General features: G+C 54.9%; 2 protein-coding genes across 5 annotated transcripts; one reads left to right on the top strand and one right to left on the bottom strand.

Annotated features, from left to right (window-relative positions):
- Positions 1–171: 171 nt before the first annotated feature.
- On the bottom strand, positions 172–3,633 carry SIGMAR1 (sigma non-opioid intracellular receptor 1). Its single transcript, XM_059873711.1, has 4 exons — positions 3,468–3,633; positions 2,524–2,724; positions 1,915–2,007; positions 172–1,623 (listed from the first exon to the last, which is right to left on the bottom strand). Exons 1-4 carry the CDS (start codon positions 3,616–3,618, stop codon positions 1,397–1,399), a joined length of 672 nt encoding a protein of 223 aa, XP_059729694.1. The 5' UTR covers positions 3,619–3,633; the 3' UTR covers positions 172–1,396.
- A 102-nt stretch (positions 3,634–3,735) lies between these two features.
- GALT (galactose-1-phosphate uridylyltransferase) lies at positions 3,736–9,022 on the top strand. Of its 4 annotated transcripts, none has more exons than XM_059873707.1 (12): positions 3,736–3,841; positions 4,134–4,303; positions 4,380–4,455; positions 4,587–4,635; positions 4,873–5,002; positions 5,283–5,339; positions 5,639–5,761; positions 6,611–6,743; positions 7,176–7,259; positions 7,971–8,125; positions 8,224–8,316; positions 8,839–9,022. In XM_059873707.1, exons 1-11 carry the CDS (start codon positions 3,787–3,789, stop codon positions 8,278–8,280), a joined length of 1,089 nt encoding a protein of 362 aa, XP_059729690.1. In that variant the 5' UTR covers positions 3,736–3,786; the 3' UTR covers positions 8,281–8,316; positions 8,839–9,022. The 4 variants fall into 4 exon arrangements, with proteins under 4 accessions (XP_059729690.1, XP_059729692.1, XP_059729693.1 ...); XM_059873708.1 differs by having other exon boundaries at positions 3,758–3,841; positions 8,862–9,022; XM_059873709.1 differs by lacking the exon at positions 4,380–4,455 and having other exon boundaries at positions 4,134–4,379.
- The last annotated feature ends 7,767 nt before the right edge of the window (positions 9,023–16,789 follow it).

Raw genomic sequence — 16,789 nt, 5'->3', positions numbered from 1 at the left:
CACCATCTTCTGCCAATCCCCAGCAGCTGAGGCAGGGCTGACCAGGCCCTTGAGTGGGATACCAGCTTCCCCGGGGACACCCAGCTGTCAGCAGTAATGCTGCTGAGGCTGGAGCTGGCTTTCACTGTGACAGGGCTCAGCATGCTCCAGAGACTCATCCAGAAACCCAAGTATGTGGGATGAACAACTTTATTACTGGTATCTCTTTTCAGGTAGCAAATTAAGAACTAGCCCATGTGCAGGGCTGCTGGTCAGCAGAATAGGGACAGTCCGGGGAGCAGGAGAATCAACATGCTACAGGCCTGGGTGGCCAGGAACACACTTGTGTGTTTGGCAGCAGAATGGAGGTGAAAGCCCTCCACCAAGCGGTGAGCTCACACGGGTCTGACCACAGGGGTGCAAGGAGGGTGCACATCTGGGCTTGGCTGGAGGATTACAGCACTCTCTTGGCAGCCGGGATCCCATGCCGGAAGCCAAGCAGAGTGGCTGTCCCCAGGGGGTCTCACAGCCAGGGGAAGCATTTTGAGGGGTGAGATCCCATCCTGAGCTAGTACAGACGTTTGGGCACTCGAGGACACTAGGTGCGTGCATAGCCAAGAGGCCACGCAGAACGGGGTCTCCATTAAGGCGACAGACGGTGGGTTTCCCCCTTGGGGGGCACTGCCTGGAGAGCACTGTGGGGAAGTGACCCTCTTCCAGCCCCAGTCACCCCCAAGGGCAGGTGACACACAGGGGAGCAGGGGGCCCTCCAGCACTGAAGCTGGGCATCCCTCCACTGCCAGGGGGTCTCAGCACAGATCCTGCCCTGTGCCAGGGTAACACTGTGTGCTGCCAACCCACATCAGCAGGGATGGAGCCACGGGAGACGCTGCCAGCTGGACACAGCACTTTGCGCTGCCCGCAGTCCCGGCAGGCTGCCAGAGACATGGGGGACTCACCAGCCGACCTCTGCAAAGGGTGCTCTGGTCTGGTCTACCCTGTGCACCCTGCCCTGAGGGCAGCATCACTCCCCTGATGCCTCAGGAGCTAAGGAAATCTTTTGGGGCCTGGGGACAGCCAGATCCAGCTTCTCTCCCGCTGCATGCTGAGGGCACACAGGGGTGTTTGTACACTGCAAGGCCACTCCGGCCCCGAGGAATGGAAAAGCAGGACGTGACTCTGATAGAAAGGAGGGACAGGCAGGTAGTAAAGAGAACTGACGTTCTATGTTGCTGTGACTGCCAAAGTCCCTTTGTCCTGGCACCCTGTTGGCCTGTGGGGAAAGGACAGAACAATTTGGGGAAGGCACAGGGGATCTCCTGCTGCCTCTGCTAGAACCTGGGCTCGGGGAGGAAGAGAGAACGGCTGGAAGGAAAGGAGCCAACTGGGCTCAGCAGGGTGCCCTGGTGAGAGGGGTTCAGCACCCAAAGGTGCTGAAGAAGGCATTTGCTTCCAGGAGCAGGCCCTTTGCGTAGACACGCAGGGTGTAGAAGAGGGTGACGAAGTCCTGAGTGCTGAAGAGGGTGTCAGCCAGGGCAAAGGCGAGTGTGGAGGGGATGAATCCCCGGCCGTACTCCACCATCCAGGTGCCTGCACTCCACTGCACTGATGTGGCCTCTCCCGCCTGGTGCACGATGGTGTCGCCTGCCAAAACACACAACCAGCACGGCTCCCAGGGGCTGCCTCACATCACATCCAAATGGGAGACATAGGATTAGGGTCTGCAGGGTTGAGCCTTCCAACCCCACACCAGCCATGCTCCCTTTTCTCTTCCTGCCACCCACTGAGATGCTGGGATGTGCTACTGGGGACCCAAACTACTCTATCCTGAGCTCTTAACTTCTGTCAGCTCAAAGGAAGGGCCTCAATGACAGCAAGCAGCTGTGCCCCAAAGACATGGATGCAGCCCACAGGTCACCATACTGCTGCACTTACCTGGATAGTAGATCTCACTTCTGGTGGTCCCCTCCTTCCATTGCCGGAATGTCCCCGAGATGACGGTGTCAGAAATATCTGCCCAGTAGCGACCTGTGGGAGGACAGATAATACAGGCTCAGTGTCTCCCTGTCAGGGACAGCACAGGAGCCCAGGTCTGAATCATGGAGCAGAAGGATCAGGATGGCAGCCCCACTGCCTCAATACACCAAGAACTGCCAACAGCTCTGGTACCCTCACTGTCTGTGTGAAGAGCCATACACCACCAGCGAGGGCTGCTCGGTATCTTTAATACCCATTATTTCCAACTTCTTTGGCATTTGCTGCCTCCTGAAGCACTGGGAGATGAGATGTCTGCCATCGCCTGCCAGCTGAATGCGGAGAGTCTTGGCCACACAGCATGTCACACACAGGGACCTGCAGATGCTGCAGGACACCATGGGGGCTGGTCCCCCTGCAGGGAGTGTTTGGCCAGCAACATTCACCCCATACAAGTAGTGAAGCGGTTGGCTCCCTGTGCTGGGCACACCATGGCCAGCTGCACCTCAAAGAGTGGAGCAGAAATAGCTCGGAGAACTCCCCTGCCAGCAGCCCAGTCCTTGTGCTTACCCGAGTGTCCCCCGGTGTCGATAGCTGTCCCGAAGAGCAGCACGTACTCGGTGAGAGAGGCATGGAGCAGGCACATGGAGCCCATCCACCCGCCCGCATTCACAAACACCCACTGCAGGTCCTCATCTGGAAGGATGTGACCTGGGTGCTTCTTTCGCAGCTCCACAATGATCTTGGAGAAAGCCAGCTCATGGTCCAGCCCTGAAGCATCCAGGATCACTGTAAGTCTCTGGCACAGAAAAAGCTCAGCTGACCAACCCCCCAAATCCCCTGCATAGCCATAGGGTTTCAGCACACCCTTGGAGAGGTGTGCCTAGGGAAGATATCGCCTCTCTCCAGCCCTCAGCTCCCACTGACCCAGCCTCCCTGGATGGTGACGGAGGATAAGCAGCACGGAGTGCTCCAGTCCTACAGCCCATCCCAGGTGCTGGGCAATATGGGAGATCTAAATAACGTGACAGTGCCCCTGTCCTGGTGACATGTAGCCCCGGCCTAACTCCCTGTGCCTATGAGGACAGCTCTCTTCTGAAGTCCCGGGCCTGACCTACCTGGGGCTTCAGCCCCAACCAGGTTGGATCATGCCGCTGCCCTGGTCCCCTTTGCTCCAGTTCCATCTTCCACGCCGCTTTGCCCGCGTTCCCTGTTGCTGTTCCCCGGTACCGATCCCCTCCCTCTCCCAATCTTTCTGCCCAGGTCCAGCTTCCTGCCTCTCCCTGACCCCAGCCCCATTCCCCATTCCCCCCATGATCCCGGCCCCACTGTACCGAATTCTCCTCGGTCCTTCGTCCCCGTTACGCCTCCCCCCCCAGCCCAGGCCGCCGCTCCCCGCCACGTCCCCGGCTCCTCTCTCCATCCCCAACCCCTTGCCTATCCCCATCCCCACTGCCGTCCCTCCTCGGCCCCGCTCCCCGCCGCCCCTCCGCGTCCCCACGGGCGGCGCGTACCCGCGTGGTGCCGGGCGAGCTGTGCGATCTCGGCGGGGCTGAACTCGTACCGCTTGGCCGCCAGCCACCCGCGCAGCCCCTGCAACACCAGCGCCAGCGCGCCCAGCGCCAGCCCGGCCCGCAGCGCCCGCCGCCCCCACACCGCGCCCATGCCGCGCTCCGCCGCCCCCGGCACCGGGAGCGGGACCCGGGCCGGGACCGCCCCCGCCGCGGCCACGCCACGCACGGCCCGGGCGGCTGCGCCGGCGCGGCGGGGCGGGGCGGGAGGCCGGGAGGCTGGAAGGGGCCGATCCTGCTGGGTTTCCGGGAGTGGGGAGGCATGGAGCCGTCGCTGGCCGGGGCGGCGGAGCGGGGTGATCGCTTCCGCGCCAGCGGTACGGATGGGGTTGTCTTCCTCCGTCCTTCCCTTCAGATCCCCGGAGGAGCCCCGACCCCGGGAAGCGGGAGCTGCGGGGACCTTCCCTGCCCAGAGCCCCGGGGCTCCCGGGCTGGGACAGGGAGAAAGGGGTGAAGCTGAGGGAGGGATGAAGCTGAGGGAGGGCATAAAGTGGCGTGTATAAGGCAGACCGTCCTGCTTGCCCCGTGAGGGGGCCTGGCGGATGGGGTGCGTGTACTCCCACTGCGCGGAGTCTGCACCTGACGGCCCGCTGCTCTCCCTCCCCACAGAGCACCAGCACGTTCGGTACAACCCGCTGCGGGACGACTGGGTGCTGGTATCGGCCCACCGAGTAAAGCGCCCTTGGCAGGGTCAGCTTGAGAAGCCGCCCCCCGAGGATGTGCCCCGCTGGGACCCCAAGAACCCCCTCTGCCCTGGGGCCACCCGGGCCAACGGCGAGGTACCACCAGGGACACAGGGACCCGGGCTGCCCCTGCCACCCCCTCCTGCCTTCATACCATCTTTCACCCCGGCAGGTGAACCCCAAGTATGAGGGTACTTTTGTCTTCCCAAATGACTTCCCTGCATTGCAGCCTGATGCTCCAGAGCCTGGTAACTTTGGGGAGCAGAGCAGGCTGGGGGGCACCCCGTGACTTGGGTCCTAGGGCTGCTGCAGGGCGGCCTGGAGAGGCTTGGGTTCTGCCTCAGCACCTTCTCCCTGCCCACTCTCTGTCCTTCCTCAGATGACAGTGACCACTCCTTGTTTCGAGCTGCCCCAGCCCGGGGTTTGTGGTAAGTACCTACACGGCTCCAGCAGGTTTGGGACGCAATTTGTCAAGAAGCTTTGGAATGGTTCTGGGCAGGGCCTGCTCCCCTCATGCAGTGCCTATTCTGTACACACCTGCTCAGTTTTGGGGTCACTCCGGGGGTTTTGGCCCTGTCCCTTGTCCCACATGCCACTGCATCCAGCAAAGCTGTGAGGGTCTCTGGAGACACCCACAGTCGCAGCTAAGCGTGTTTCCTCTACAGCAAGGTGATGTGTTTCCACCCCTGGTCGGACCTGACACTGCCCCTCATGTCCCTGCCAGAGATTCGGGCTGTCATCGATGCGTGGGCAGAGCTGGCGACGGAACTGGGTGCTTCCTACCCCTGGGTGCAGGTGTGGGGCTGGTGGGGGCTTCTCTTTTGTGGGTGAAGGTGGGAGGCCAGCACTGGGTACTCTGGCAGTACTTGGGGTTGGGAGCATCCTAGTTGTGTGTGGTTCTCTTGCTTTGTGTCCTTTATGCCCTTTGAGCCCTGCTGAGCCTTTCCACATCCTTGAGTGTGAGGCTCTGTCCTCCTGCAGGTTGCTTCCCTGCTGTGCTGGGGGCACCATGACAGCCTGTAGCAGGGGCCCTGTGGCTGGGACCTGCTGGCTGCACCTCTTCCTCTTCTTGTAGATCTTCGAGAACAAAGGAGCCATGATGGGTTGCTCCAACCCACACCCCCACTGCCAGGTGAGGCTGTCCCACCCCTGACCTGGCTAAACTACAAGTCCCTGTGATGACCCTACAACAAACCCTGAGGGCAGATGTGAACGGCAGTCACCCTGCCCTGGTCCCGAAGCTTTTTACAGTGAGGATACCCCTGTGTCTGTCCTGTCACCCTCCCTCTGGGGACTGTCCCTTGTGGCTGTCACATGCCAGACTCTCCACCTGGTGGCAGCAGGGACCTCCAGATGAGCAACATGACTAGGGATATCCTTGCAGATGAGGGCTATGAGCACCTCAGTCCTGTGCCCCAATGTCCCTCCCAGGTGTGGGCCAGCAGCTTCCTCCCAAACGAGGCACGCCTGGAGGACCAGAGCCAGCGCCAGCACCTGAGCCAGCACGGCGTGCCCATGCTGCTGGAGTACGCTGAGCAGGAGGCTCGCCGAAAGGTGAAGACAGGGATGTTGTCTGTATCCCCTCCCTGGGAGCTGGTCGTGTGCCGGGGTGGGCTCCCCCACCCCCAGGAGATGGGCCCTAGGAGTGCCCTGGGGAGTTGGGACTTTGTGTGTCCCCATCAAGCAATGTGTTTAACACCTCCCTGCAGTGCTACAGGCTGGGGCCAGGGTGGCTGGACAGTGGCTAGGCAGAAAGGGATGTGGGGGTGCTGGTTGGCAGCTGGCTGAACATGAGCCAGCAGTGTGTCCAGGTGGCCAAGAAGGCCAATGGCACCTGGCCTGGCTCAGGAATAGTGTGGCCAGCAGGACCAGGGAAGTCATTCTTTCCCTGTACTTGGCACTGGTGCAGTTCCACCTTAAATGCTGTGTCCAGTTCTGGGCCTCCAATTTAGGAAGGACGTTGAGATGCTCAAATTCATCTGGTCAAAGGCAGGAAGACTGGTGAAAGATTTGGAACACAAGTCCTATGAAGAACAGCTGAGGGAGTTGGGAGTGTTTAACCTGGAAAAAAAGGAGGCTTAGGGGAGACCTTATCACTCTCTGCCACTCCTGAAAGGATTTTTTAGTCAGTGGGGGGGTCAGTCTCTTCTGCCAGGCAACCAGTGACAGAACAAGATGACATCATCTTAAGCTGTGCCAGGGAAGTTTAGGCTAGACATTAGGAAAAAATTCTTCCCTGAAAGAATGTTTGGGCATTGGAATGGGTTGTCCAGCGAGGAGTCAAAAAGACTGGGTGTGGCAATCAGGGTTTAGTTGATAAGGTGGTGTTAGATCATAGGTTGGACTTGGTGATCTCAGAAGTCTTTTCCAACCTAGCTGGTTCTGTGATTCTGTGCCCTGCAGGAACGGCTGGTGGTGGAGAATGCAGACTGGCTAGTCGTGGTGCCATACTGGGCCACCTGGCCCTACGAGACCCTGCTGCTGCCCCGCCGCCATGTCTGCCGCCTCCAGGACCTCAGTGACAGTGAGAAGGACAGTGAGTGGCTCTGAGCTTTGTTGTACCCCATCCCGCATCCTTTGGGCTTGACCTTTGTTATGAGGCAGCCATGCTGGTGCTGGAGGACTTGTGTCCTTGGGGTGGGAACTGCTGAGCTTAGCTGGGGAGGGGGAATGGCACCTCTGCCTGTTAGGATAAGAACTAGTTGTTGGGATAAGAACTAGCACTTCTCGTGGCACTTGTGTCCTTTTGGGGTGATGAAGCAAATGGTGCTCCCTGTTTTGGTGGGAGGTTTCTCCTGCTGCATTGCTCAGGCTCCTTGTGTGAGTGGGTAAGGGTGAGAATTCCCAAGTGCATCCCTCCTGCCTGTCACTGATGACCACCCAGGGACAGGTGCTGCGGGTGACCCCACTGCACACCTGGCAAGCTGCTGGCCAGCTTGGGGTATGAATCACTGTCACTTTCCTGCAGGCCTGGCCTCCGTCATGCAGAGGCTGCTCATCAAGTACGACAACCTCTTTGAAGTCTCCTTCCCCTACTCCATGGGCTGGCATGGTGAGTGGTGTGTCTCTACAATCCTCTCATCCACATCCTTGTCTCCTCCCTGTGGCTCATGCGGTGCCTCTACCTCTCGGAATCTCTGCTGGTCAGAGTGACCCTGAGATACGTTAGAAAGTCTCTTTTCCCAGCCAGGTGGTCAGAGAAGGAGTCAGAACTCTCCAGTTCTTGTTCTCAAGGTTGTTTATTGTTTCTTATCTATAAAATTCTTTTTCCTGGCCTGCTGAGGTCTGCTCAGCAGAACAGTCAGAGGCACTCTGCCTGCCCCTGGATGGTGTTATCTTTTTAGACTAAATACTACGTGTAAAATATTTACAATTACTTTCCAATACCTATCACCTATGTTAGACAGTGAGCTTCTTCTCTAAACCAATCTAGAAGTGCCAACATCACAGGAGAAGATGGAGACCAAGAAGAAGAAAAAAGAAAAAGGGTGGACACACCCAGATTCCTCCATCTTGCCCCCTGAACTCCTATTCTAAAAAACCCCAAAAAATCTATTTTTCACCCTGTGACAAACTGATTATTATTCTACTTATACTTTTGTGGTTTACAGGTCCTCATATAAGGTAACTTTTTCCATAGGTCATAATCAAAGTCACAGGTGTCTTGGGCTCTGTGCCAGTGTCTCTGAGCCCCCTGGCAGAGGTCCTGGCAATCCAGGACAGCCAGGGGGATGTCCTGAGTTCTGACATCTACCCCCTGCAGGAGCCCCCACAGGCTCCTACCTCGAAGAGGACTGCAGGCACTGGCAGCTCCATGCCCACTACTACCCACCACTGCTGCGCTCTGCCACTGTCCGCAAGTTCATGGTGGGGTACGAGATGCTGGCACAGGCGCAGAGGGACCTCACCCCGGAGCAGGTGAGTGCAGCTCAGGGGGATTGGGGCACCCAGGGGGCTGTGTGCCAGGGCTGTCCCTGGGAGCAGCCCCTGGCTGTCCCTTGTGCTGTGCCCTGCAGGCAGCCGAGCGCCTGAGGAGCCTCCCCGAGGTGCACTACAAGAAGAGGGCTGAGTAGGTGTGATGGGAGCAGCAGAGCATGCAGTCCTTGGATGTGAGTGTGAGAGGGGATCTTATTGCTTCCCTCCACTACCTGAAAGGAGGTCATAGCCACGTGGGGGTTGGTTTTTTTCTCCCAGATGACTAATGATAGGACAAGAGGGAGCAGCCTCAAGTTGTGCTAGGGGAGGTTTAGATTGGATGTTGGGAAATATTCACCAAAAGGGTGGTCAGACGTGGGAGCAGGCTGCCCACAGAAGTGGTGGAATCACTGTTGCCCAGAAGTATTTAAAAAAAAAAAAAAAAGTGCAAATGTGGCACTTAGGGACGTTAGGTTTAGTGGTGGGCTTCACAGTGCTGCACTAAGAGTAGAGGTTTCAGATTTTATCATTTGGTGTGCTCAGTGAGGCCATGAGTCAGCTGGGAGTGGTGACAACGAAGGTCTAGGAATTCCAGTTGGTTGTGAGCCCTCTGAACTCCCAGATTCTCCTGAACCTTGTCACAGTTTGGCTGGTTTTGGGGACTAGTTTTGCCTGTTTGGGGACTCAGGGCCTAATCCTGCCGCATCCTTGTGTAGGTGGTGTTCCTTGTCTCTTTCAGCAACCCAGATTCTGTCTTCTGCCCCCATGGCATGCTCCTACCACCACTAAAGGACTTACCGTCCTTACCAGTCCAGTCTCACTGGTGGGACTGGATTTCTTCTGCCCCATGGAGGGGCACAACCCCCCTGGACAATAAAACCTGGAAGCAAAGTGCCTCTACCTGTGCTCTCGTGGCTCTCAGCTCTGTGTGGGGGGTTTTGGGTCTGTGGTGAAGACCCCCAGCTGCTGCTGGGGGGTAACACGGGGCTCAGGGGTTGTGCTGACAGCCCAATACCTGTTCCTTGTGTCCCTGCCTCTGTGCTTCCTCCTCTTCCTCCCTGGGGGGAGCTCTGAGTCTGTCTCTGAGTGCTGCAGGCTTGTGAAGGAGTGGGAAACAGAGGAAGAATGGATGCACCCCAAGGCCTAGCCAGCTCCTGGGAGAGGCCTGAGCCCTGGCAGAGTTGCTGCACGGGGGCTGCTGGCTGAGATGCTCAGCCCTGGAGCTGTTCCTCCTCATCCTCTCTGGCTGGGACTGCTGGGTGGCAGCCCTCATGCTGTCTGCTGCAGGTATAGGGGCTGTGGAGATGCAGCCAAGGGATGGTTCATCACTCACCTGGGGGCTCCCAGGGAGTCCAGCTCTCTTCCTGGTCCTGCTCCCCCCTTCACTCTGCCCACTCATGGGGTGGGATAGTGGCAGCCTGGATCCTGGGCTGAGCTGGGGAATATTCTATTCACCTCTGTCTTTGCTCTCCTCCCTTTCCCTCCAGGAAAGCCCTGGGACTCTGCAGGGGTAGGTAATGGACAGTGATGCACCACAGCTGATGTGGGGGATGCTAAGCACTGTGAACCCTCACCTCTTCACAAATAGTTTTTACTTGTCACTAATGAGCCATTCTCACAGCTCTCTAATGAGACCCCTCTCCTTGTCCAGTCTGTGAGTGTGCTCCTGGGGTCTAGAAATACCTTGCAAGGAGAGAAATACTCTCCTGGCTCCAAGACAACAGTTCATGGGGAGGGCCATGTTCCCTGTGCCCCATCTGTGCGTTGTTCCCCCGTGGGGTAGGGCAGTTGGAAGGGCCTCCTGGCCTGTGTGATGCTGGATGCCCTCCTACATGCTGGTCTTGTCTTTCTGCCTGACAGCCTCATCCCAGAGCCCACAAACTGCCCTCACCTGACCTCAGCCCTCCCCAGGTGCTCCGGGGCTATGGGGAGGAGCTGGTGGCTGACCCTTGAGCTTGGAGCCATCATTGTTCACAGCATCCCTCACCGGGGCATCGGGGCTGCCCGCCTGGGAATCTGGCCTCCTGCAAAACTGATTTCTCCCCTCTTGGGACAAACAGAGTCCGTTTGATCTCTGCCACCATCCCGATCGCGACTCTTTTCCATTGCGACGAGTGCCTCTGCTCCAACTTATCAACTTCCCTCTTATTCTCCGGGGTCCTGGGAAAGCGGCAACAAATTGACTTAAGTGTGGCAATCCAGCTCGGGGTAATTAGCCGCTGAACCGGTTGTAACGAAGCTAGTCATCTCCCCGCACGGGCAGTTAGCTCTGATTTAATGGCCCGGCGGCTCCAGCCCCGGGCTGCCGCGCCTCGGCCCGCGGCCGTAAATGAAACTCGCAGTTAAGTCAAGCGGTATTAAACTTTACAGTCGCCGTCTCTGAAAACAGGAGTCTCTCCAATAAATCAGGGCAAGTGGGATTGTAAATATCGAGGCAGGATCCATATTGCTTAATTAAACAGCACCTAATGAACAGCCTGTTTGTTGTGTTGTGATTTAGAACGGAGGCTGGGGAGGCAGTGCGTGCTGAGGAGGGCCGATGCCCGTGCCACGGTGCCCTCTGCTGCAGGTACCAGCTGCTCAGGTTTATCTGCTGCTAAAAAACCTCAGAGATGGACTGAGAATTAGTTTGGTTTTTTTTTTTAGTTAAAACAAAATCCTTTCCCCGAAATCTGAAACAGGGTGAAAGCAGCAGTTAGAGGAGGAAAAGGAGCGGGTACACACAGGTGTGAGAGCTTGACCCTGGTTATGCTGAGCTCCCCACTTCCTCACAACAGCTCCAACCTCCTCTTGCCCTCATACTTTTGGCTTGTGTACGGGGGTGTGTAAAGCTGGAAGGGAGCAATAAGCCTTTCCCATGGCACAGGGAGGCTTCAGGGTGGTGCAAATGGAGCTGCTGGGGGTGCAGAGGCATTGCAATTAACGGGAACTATTGCTGGTGTGCTGTAAAGCCCCAAGCCTTTTTTATTTTGGTAGTCGCAGTCAAGTTGTAATTAAAAAGTGATTTATTGCTGGAGATTAAAAAAGTCTTCCTGGTGAGGGATGAGGGAGTGGAAAGCCTGCGGGGTACCCAGCTGTTGTTCTTGACCTGGGAGCATCAAAGGGGAGCTGAGGCCCATTGGGGTTCCCCATAAGGATGTTCCTTGATGCTGTTTATTTCTCCAGGGGAGCTGCTGGAAATCCTGGGAGAAGTATGTCTGTGACTGGTCATCCTTCTCCTGAGTCTCCATCTCCCAGCATGAGGGCAGAAACATCCTCTGCAATCACTGCCCTGAGCTGCTTTGGAAGAATGAACAGGGCAGGTGGTGGGGAGAGTGAGAGGAACTCAAGCATTGAATTAATGAGTTAAAATCCACTGGGGTCCCATAGATATCTTTGTACCCTCTGTGGTGCACTAATGGGTCTGTGAAGGATTAGGAAAGGGACAGAATGCTGCTGTGCCAGGTTGGCACAAGCTGTGCTCTGCAAGGAGCAAGGGATACACCCAGTGGGAGATCCATATATACAGAAATGCTTGAAGGGGTGTAGCCAGGAATTTATTTTCATTTTTGTCCCATTTTCTGATGCCACTGGAAGAAATTGGCCAATCTGCCAAAAGGATGTGGCTTCCCCAAAGCTCCTGGAGCTTTGTCTCTGCTGAAATGAGCCAATGTCCTTGCCTGGGTTGTAGCAGTGGCTGTGCCCGTCATTGTGCCTGGCCTGCATGTTTGAGAGACCCAGAGCAACCCCAGCTCTGACACTGACTCCTTCTCTGGCCATGGCTGAACCCTGGGGTGCCAGTCTGGGAGGCACCTGGTGGACAGACACCATTTGGCACAAGCACTTCATGGTGGAGGGCAGCTGATGGGGGCAGGTTCACGCCCTTTGGTTAAGTGTCCATGTTCTTGGCACCTGCCAAAGGCTGCAGAGCTGCTGACAAGCTGCAGATCCTGAGTCCTGCCCACCCTTCTTCCTCTTCCCCCTGCCTTCCAGTGCAGGTGAGACAATAAAATATTGAGCAAAGGAAGGTAATCTGTGACCAGTGTGTTTTAATCAGAAAGAAAGGTTACGAGTTTAGGCCTGCTGGCTCCTGCCATGCTGCAGTTTTACTGTCTTTCCTGATACCAGGTTAATGGCTGTCATTTCATTCCAGTTTTACTATTGGATTTGCCCTTATTGTTGAGTTTCTTCTTGTCTGCTGCTGCCTGTCACTGAGTAGGGGTTTTGGCAATGGAATAAGGAAGAAATTAGTAAATTTTTAGGGAAGAAAAGAGGAAGGCTGAAAGGAAGAAATGGAGGTAAGGAGAGAGAAAGGAAGGAGAGGAAAGTGGGAAACAGTGAGGGAGAGAAAGCTAAATCCCTCCCATTTCTATTTAAAAGACATCACCAGGCACTTACCATGAAAACAATTAATAATTTTAAGCAGATGCTAAACACTCTGGTGCCCTGAAGCAGGCAGGCTCCATCCAGTGGGAAGATTTTGTGTGCCAGGAGAATGCAAATCAAAACCCAGATCCCTTTTAGCTCTTGTCTTAGCTGGCCGTGCATGAGCAGCTGGGGCAGCAAAGAGCACCCACTTTATCCTGGGCCATGTGGTGTGTCTTCCCTGGGTCTGGCAGCTTCCTTGGCAGGAGTTCAGACTAGCAGGAAACAATTTTGGAGGTGTTTTGCCCGTGTTTCAGACAGCTGGTATGTTTTCCTCTGCTGCTGGTCCCTGAATCCTTCCTGCAAGGCATTTTCAGAGCCCTTGGGGATCATGAGTTGTGAGATGGTTGCTGGTCCCAGGTGTACACAGTGGGATGTTCTGGATACTGCCTAGCAAACTCTGCATGGACTTCAGGATGGCAGCCCCAAGGCTGGAATTTAGTTGGTTAATCATCTGATAATACAGGTAATTTAATACTGTCACATTACAACATCCTTGTTAGCACTGGCCTCCCAAATTTCCTGCATGCCTGGTGTTGGGGGGAGGTACCTTGGGGCTTCAGCTCTTGGCAGTGGGGACCTGTCATTGCATGTGGTTTGAGCCTTTCCCACCCTGAGACCCCATCCCAGTGTTTGAAGAGAAAGAGAAACAGGAGCATCCAGATTCCAGCTGGATTCAACCCAAAGAAAGCTGTCTGGGGAGGGAGGGGAGCAGGTGTGGGTGGGAGAGCAGGGGACTGCTCTGGAATACGGGCAGCCAAAGGGAAGGTAATCTTTGCCTGCAGAAGGGACTTATCCACCAGCAGAGCAGATGCTGGGAGAATGCTGGAGTCCTTGCAGCCCCCAGGATCTGGCATGGCTGGGATTGGGCACCCTGGCTGTTCCTGGCACACCACTGCTCCTGGAGCCAGCTGTGAAAGCTCGCAGACATCTGTGCCTGCCCTGTGGGGAGGGATCCCCCTTCATCCTGCTGTTCCAGAGAAGAAATCTCTACATATTTGCTAATTATCATGAGTGATGCTGAGAAGTCTGCAATAAAGCCCCAGGAGCTGCAAGACATTGCAGTGCCAGGATGGATCCAGGTGGAAAATAATCCCCTGGGGTGTGCCTGGGCATGAGGTGACTCTTGCCAGAAGCAGAGCCCTTGGGGAGAGAGGAGGAAGTGGAGAGATACTAATTAGGTGTTAATAAGTGAGTAATTAGTAGATCTCCAGCCTCCTTGGTGCCCCTGGGGTTCTCTTGCCCAGCTCCAAGCCAAACCACCTGCTTCAGTGTACCTAAGGTGGTTTGAGCCCCACAGGATATGGCTGGAGCAGGGATACAGACACACATAGTGACAGACTCAATCTCACAAAATATCCACATAAATTGCCCTCGTGAAACAAAGCTCGACAAATAAAAGCCGAAAGTCCATTTGCAGCCTGTTAGCTTTTAGTGTTTAATCCCTCACTTATTTTGCCTGCATTAATCTCAATATCAGAGCAGGTCCTCCACTCCCTCATGGCTTTGTGCTTTGGCAGAGAGACAGGACTCCTGGGCTGCCTGTGCTGTCCCTGTGGAAAAGGCACTGCCCCCCTCTTGTGCCTCAGTTTCCCCATAGCTCAAACGGGGTCAGTCACACAGAGGCCTGACCCTATTGGCTGACCAGGCAGTGGGAGCCCCTGTGACAGCCCTGCAGATGCCTCTGGGCTTTTATAGGATCCTTGGGCCATCCTCTGTGTGACACTCTTGAGTTCCTCTGGCTTGAATGGTTCCATCTGGCACAGTTATGAAGAAAAAGGTTTCTCATCCCTGGGACTGGCTCAACAAAATCCTGGGTTAGCACACCCAGACTGCTGGCTCAATACTTAACTTCAGACAATAAAAATACCTAGTTTTAATTTAATTTTTAAAATCAAATTTTAAAATCACACACATAAAAGGAACAGAGTGAGAGCGAAGCCAGGATGGGTCCCCAGGATGCCAGCTTGCTTTTTAACCCTTCCTATCCTGCTTTCAAATTCCTCTTAGGATCAGAGATGCTCAAAAAGCATCTGTTTAATTCCAGCTGCTTCCAATGTGCTTCAGTAGCAGCAGGACCCTGCTCCATCACAGCCCGTCAGGTCACCTCAGAAGTAGCAGATCCATTGGCACAGGAGAAAAGGAATGACCCCCAGCCTCTGCTGGGGTCTAAAATTCCCTCCGCCCTGGAAAGGACTAGCCAACACATCAGGAACTTGGAATGATTATGATAAAACCTGTGGGACACCAAGGGCATCACTATGATTTGTGCTGTCTAAATGTTAATCAGAATAATAATGCCTATTGAGACAGCTGTTTTAAAAGGCTGTGATGTTGGAGTAAAAATTCCAATAAAACTCTATTAGCCCTTCCTCGTTACACTAATGGTGCCTGCTGCTAAAAGCCCCCTGCTATAGACACCCGTATTAATGGGCTTATTACAGGAAATAAAATCTAAGGCTGAACATTACAGAGAAGCCTGATTAATTCAGCAAGGTAATCTTTTTTTTCTTCCTCCTCCCCTCTGCCTGTTCTTATTCTACCCCTCTTTATTTAATGAATGTACTTCTTGAACTGCCAACTTTTGAGCTTTTCATGGAGTTTGGGGATGATTTTAAACTGATCTCGTTCACAAAGAGATGAATCTTTTAGCCAGTGCCTGGTGCAAATGGTGGGGAAGGCTTGTCAGATATCTCCATCAAACCAGGGGAGAGGAAAAGCAGCCAGGCTAGAAGTGAAGAGGTTAGAGAGGGGGGAACAATGGATGTCCTAGGGATATCCACCTGGAGCAGTGGCTTGTGGGCCGGAACAGTCCATTGCTTGTCACCAGGCAGGTGCACGTGACATTGGCCAAGGTGAAGCTGCTGGGGGTAAGCAACATCTGCCCTCAGATTCTCCTTCCCATCCTTTCTTGTCCTCTTTTATCCTCTTTTGCTGTCACCTCTGTCCCTGGAGGAAGGTTTGCCTGGGTCTCCTGTTTGCAGGTGCCATCCCAAAGCCCGCTGGCTTCACCCGGCACGGCTGGCACCCTGGGCTCATGCTGAGAGGCAGAAACACTCTGACAGACACACCACTATTCATTCAGGCTATAAATAACTCCCATAAAAATCCTCTTCTTAGCCTTTTGTGTTCAGCCAAACCCTGCCAATGGGAAAGGAGACGGCATCTATTTTATGGGCGGCTGGAAGCCGGCTTTGCATTTTTCTGGCTCACGTAATCCCACAGGTACCCTCGTTTCTTTTCTTTTTTAACAGACTTTTGATTCACATTCCTCCCAGCCAAGTTTAATTATGGCTTCGGTTCCTGCTGCCCAGGGAGGGGAAGGGAAGAGGGCAGCTCTTCTGGTGTCTGCAAGGACAGGGAACATGGGGCAAGAAGGAGAGAGGGAAAGGGGAGAAGAGGAGGGAGGGAGGAAAGTGAGAAGGAGGGAAAGCAGGAGGGAGCAGACAGGCTGTAAAGAAGGAAGAGGAAGAGGCAAAGGAAAAAAAGGAAGGAAAGTGGAGCCCAGGTCTGTGCCCATCCCGGGAATCCCAGAAGGGTATCCAGGTCCCAGACTGCGTAATGAGTGGATTTACTGATTTCTAATTAACTACAGCAAGAAGCTGTGAACACTGTGAGCTTTTGGAGTAGTCTGGGCATACTGGGTGATGGGCTTTCAAAGTCTGGAATTCCTTGATCCTAATTCCACATGGGTATGTTGCAGTCATACACGGGGCCAACACTCTACAGGCAGTTAACGATTTAATGATAATGTAGGGAATTTGAATTGCACTGGGAAGGAGAAGATGGTGGGACTGCACAGACCCTGCCAAGCAATCCTCAGAGGTCTGCAGGTGGGGCTGGAGTTGAGGATTCCCTCAATTGTTACCAGATCCAAGGGGATCTGTGACCTCCTTACCTTGGGAAATGTGGTGGTCTTGGTTTGGGGGTGGCTGGAGATTTTTTCCCTACCCTGCCTGTGCCCATCCTGCTGTCAAGGGAAACACCCCATTAACAGCAGGGGTCTCTTCTGCCCTATACAATAACACAGCCAGTGCTCCCTTACTTACAGGTCTACCCTAAAATAGAATGCCTTCCACGTCATTAGTCCCTCAGATCTTGATGGATGGGTTCTTGCTGTGATCTCCTCACCACCACACCCTTATCGATGCCGTCTGGAAGTGCAGGTGAGGATCAGCGTGGGAAGCCCTGTGATTAGGGAGAGCACTCTGGGGAGTGGGAAGAGGGGACAAAAGCCTCCAGAAGGAAGGAAAAAAAAAAGAT

This window comes from Haemorhous mexicanus, chromosome Z, assembly GCF_027477595.1.
Source record: "Haemorhous mexicanus isolate bHaeMex1 chromosome Z, bHaeMex1.pri, whole genome shotgun sequence".
In the NCBI taxonomy this organism is placed as follows: domain Eukaryota; kingdom Metazoa; phylum Chordata; class Aves; order Passeriformes; family Fringillidae; genus Haemorhous; species Haemorhous mexicanus.
Note: the sequence above shows the minus strand (reverse complement) of the source record. Positions and strands in the feature narration are given on the sequence as shown.

Bases quoted from the DNA above. Each gene is read 5' to 3' on its own strand.
- SIGMAR1 (XM_059873711.1), bottom strand. From the start codon at position 3,618: ATGGGCGCGGTGTGGGGGCGGCGGGCGCTGCGGGCCGGGCTGGCGCTG. The intron at 2,725-3,467 runs GTACGCGCCGCC...TGGATGCTTCAG, and splicing joins GCTCGCCCGGCACCACGCGG to GGCTGGACCATGAGCTGGCT. The intron at 1,624-1,914 runs GTAAGTGCAGCA...GTGTTTTGGCAG, and splicing joins AAGTGAGATCTACTATCCAG to GCGACACCATCGTGCACCAG.
- GALT (XM_059873707.1), top strand. From the start codon at position 3,787: ATGGAGCCGTCGCTGGCCGGGGCGGCGGAGCGGGGTGATCGCTTCCGC. The intron at 5,340-5,638 runs GTGAGGCTGTCC...TGTCCCTCCCAG, and splicing joins ACCCACACCCCCACTGCCAG to GTGTGGGCCAGCAGCTTCCT. The intron at 7,260-7,970 runs GTGAGTGGTGTG...TACCCCCTGCAG, and splicing joins CTACTCCATGGGCTGGCATG to GAGCCCCCACAGGCTCCTAC.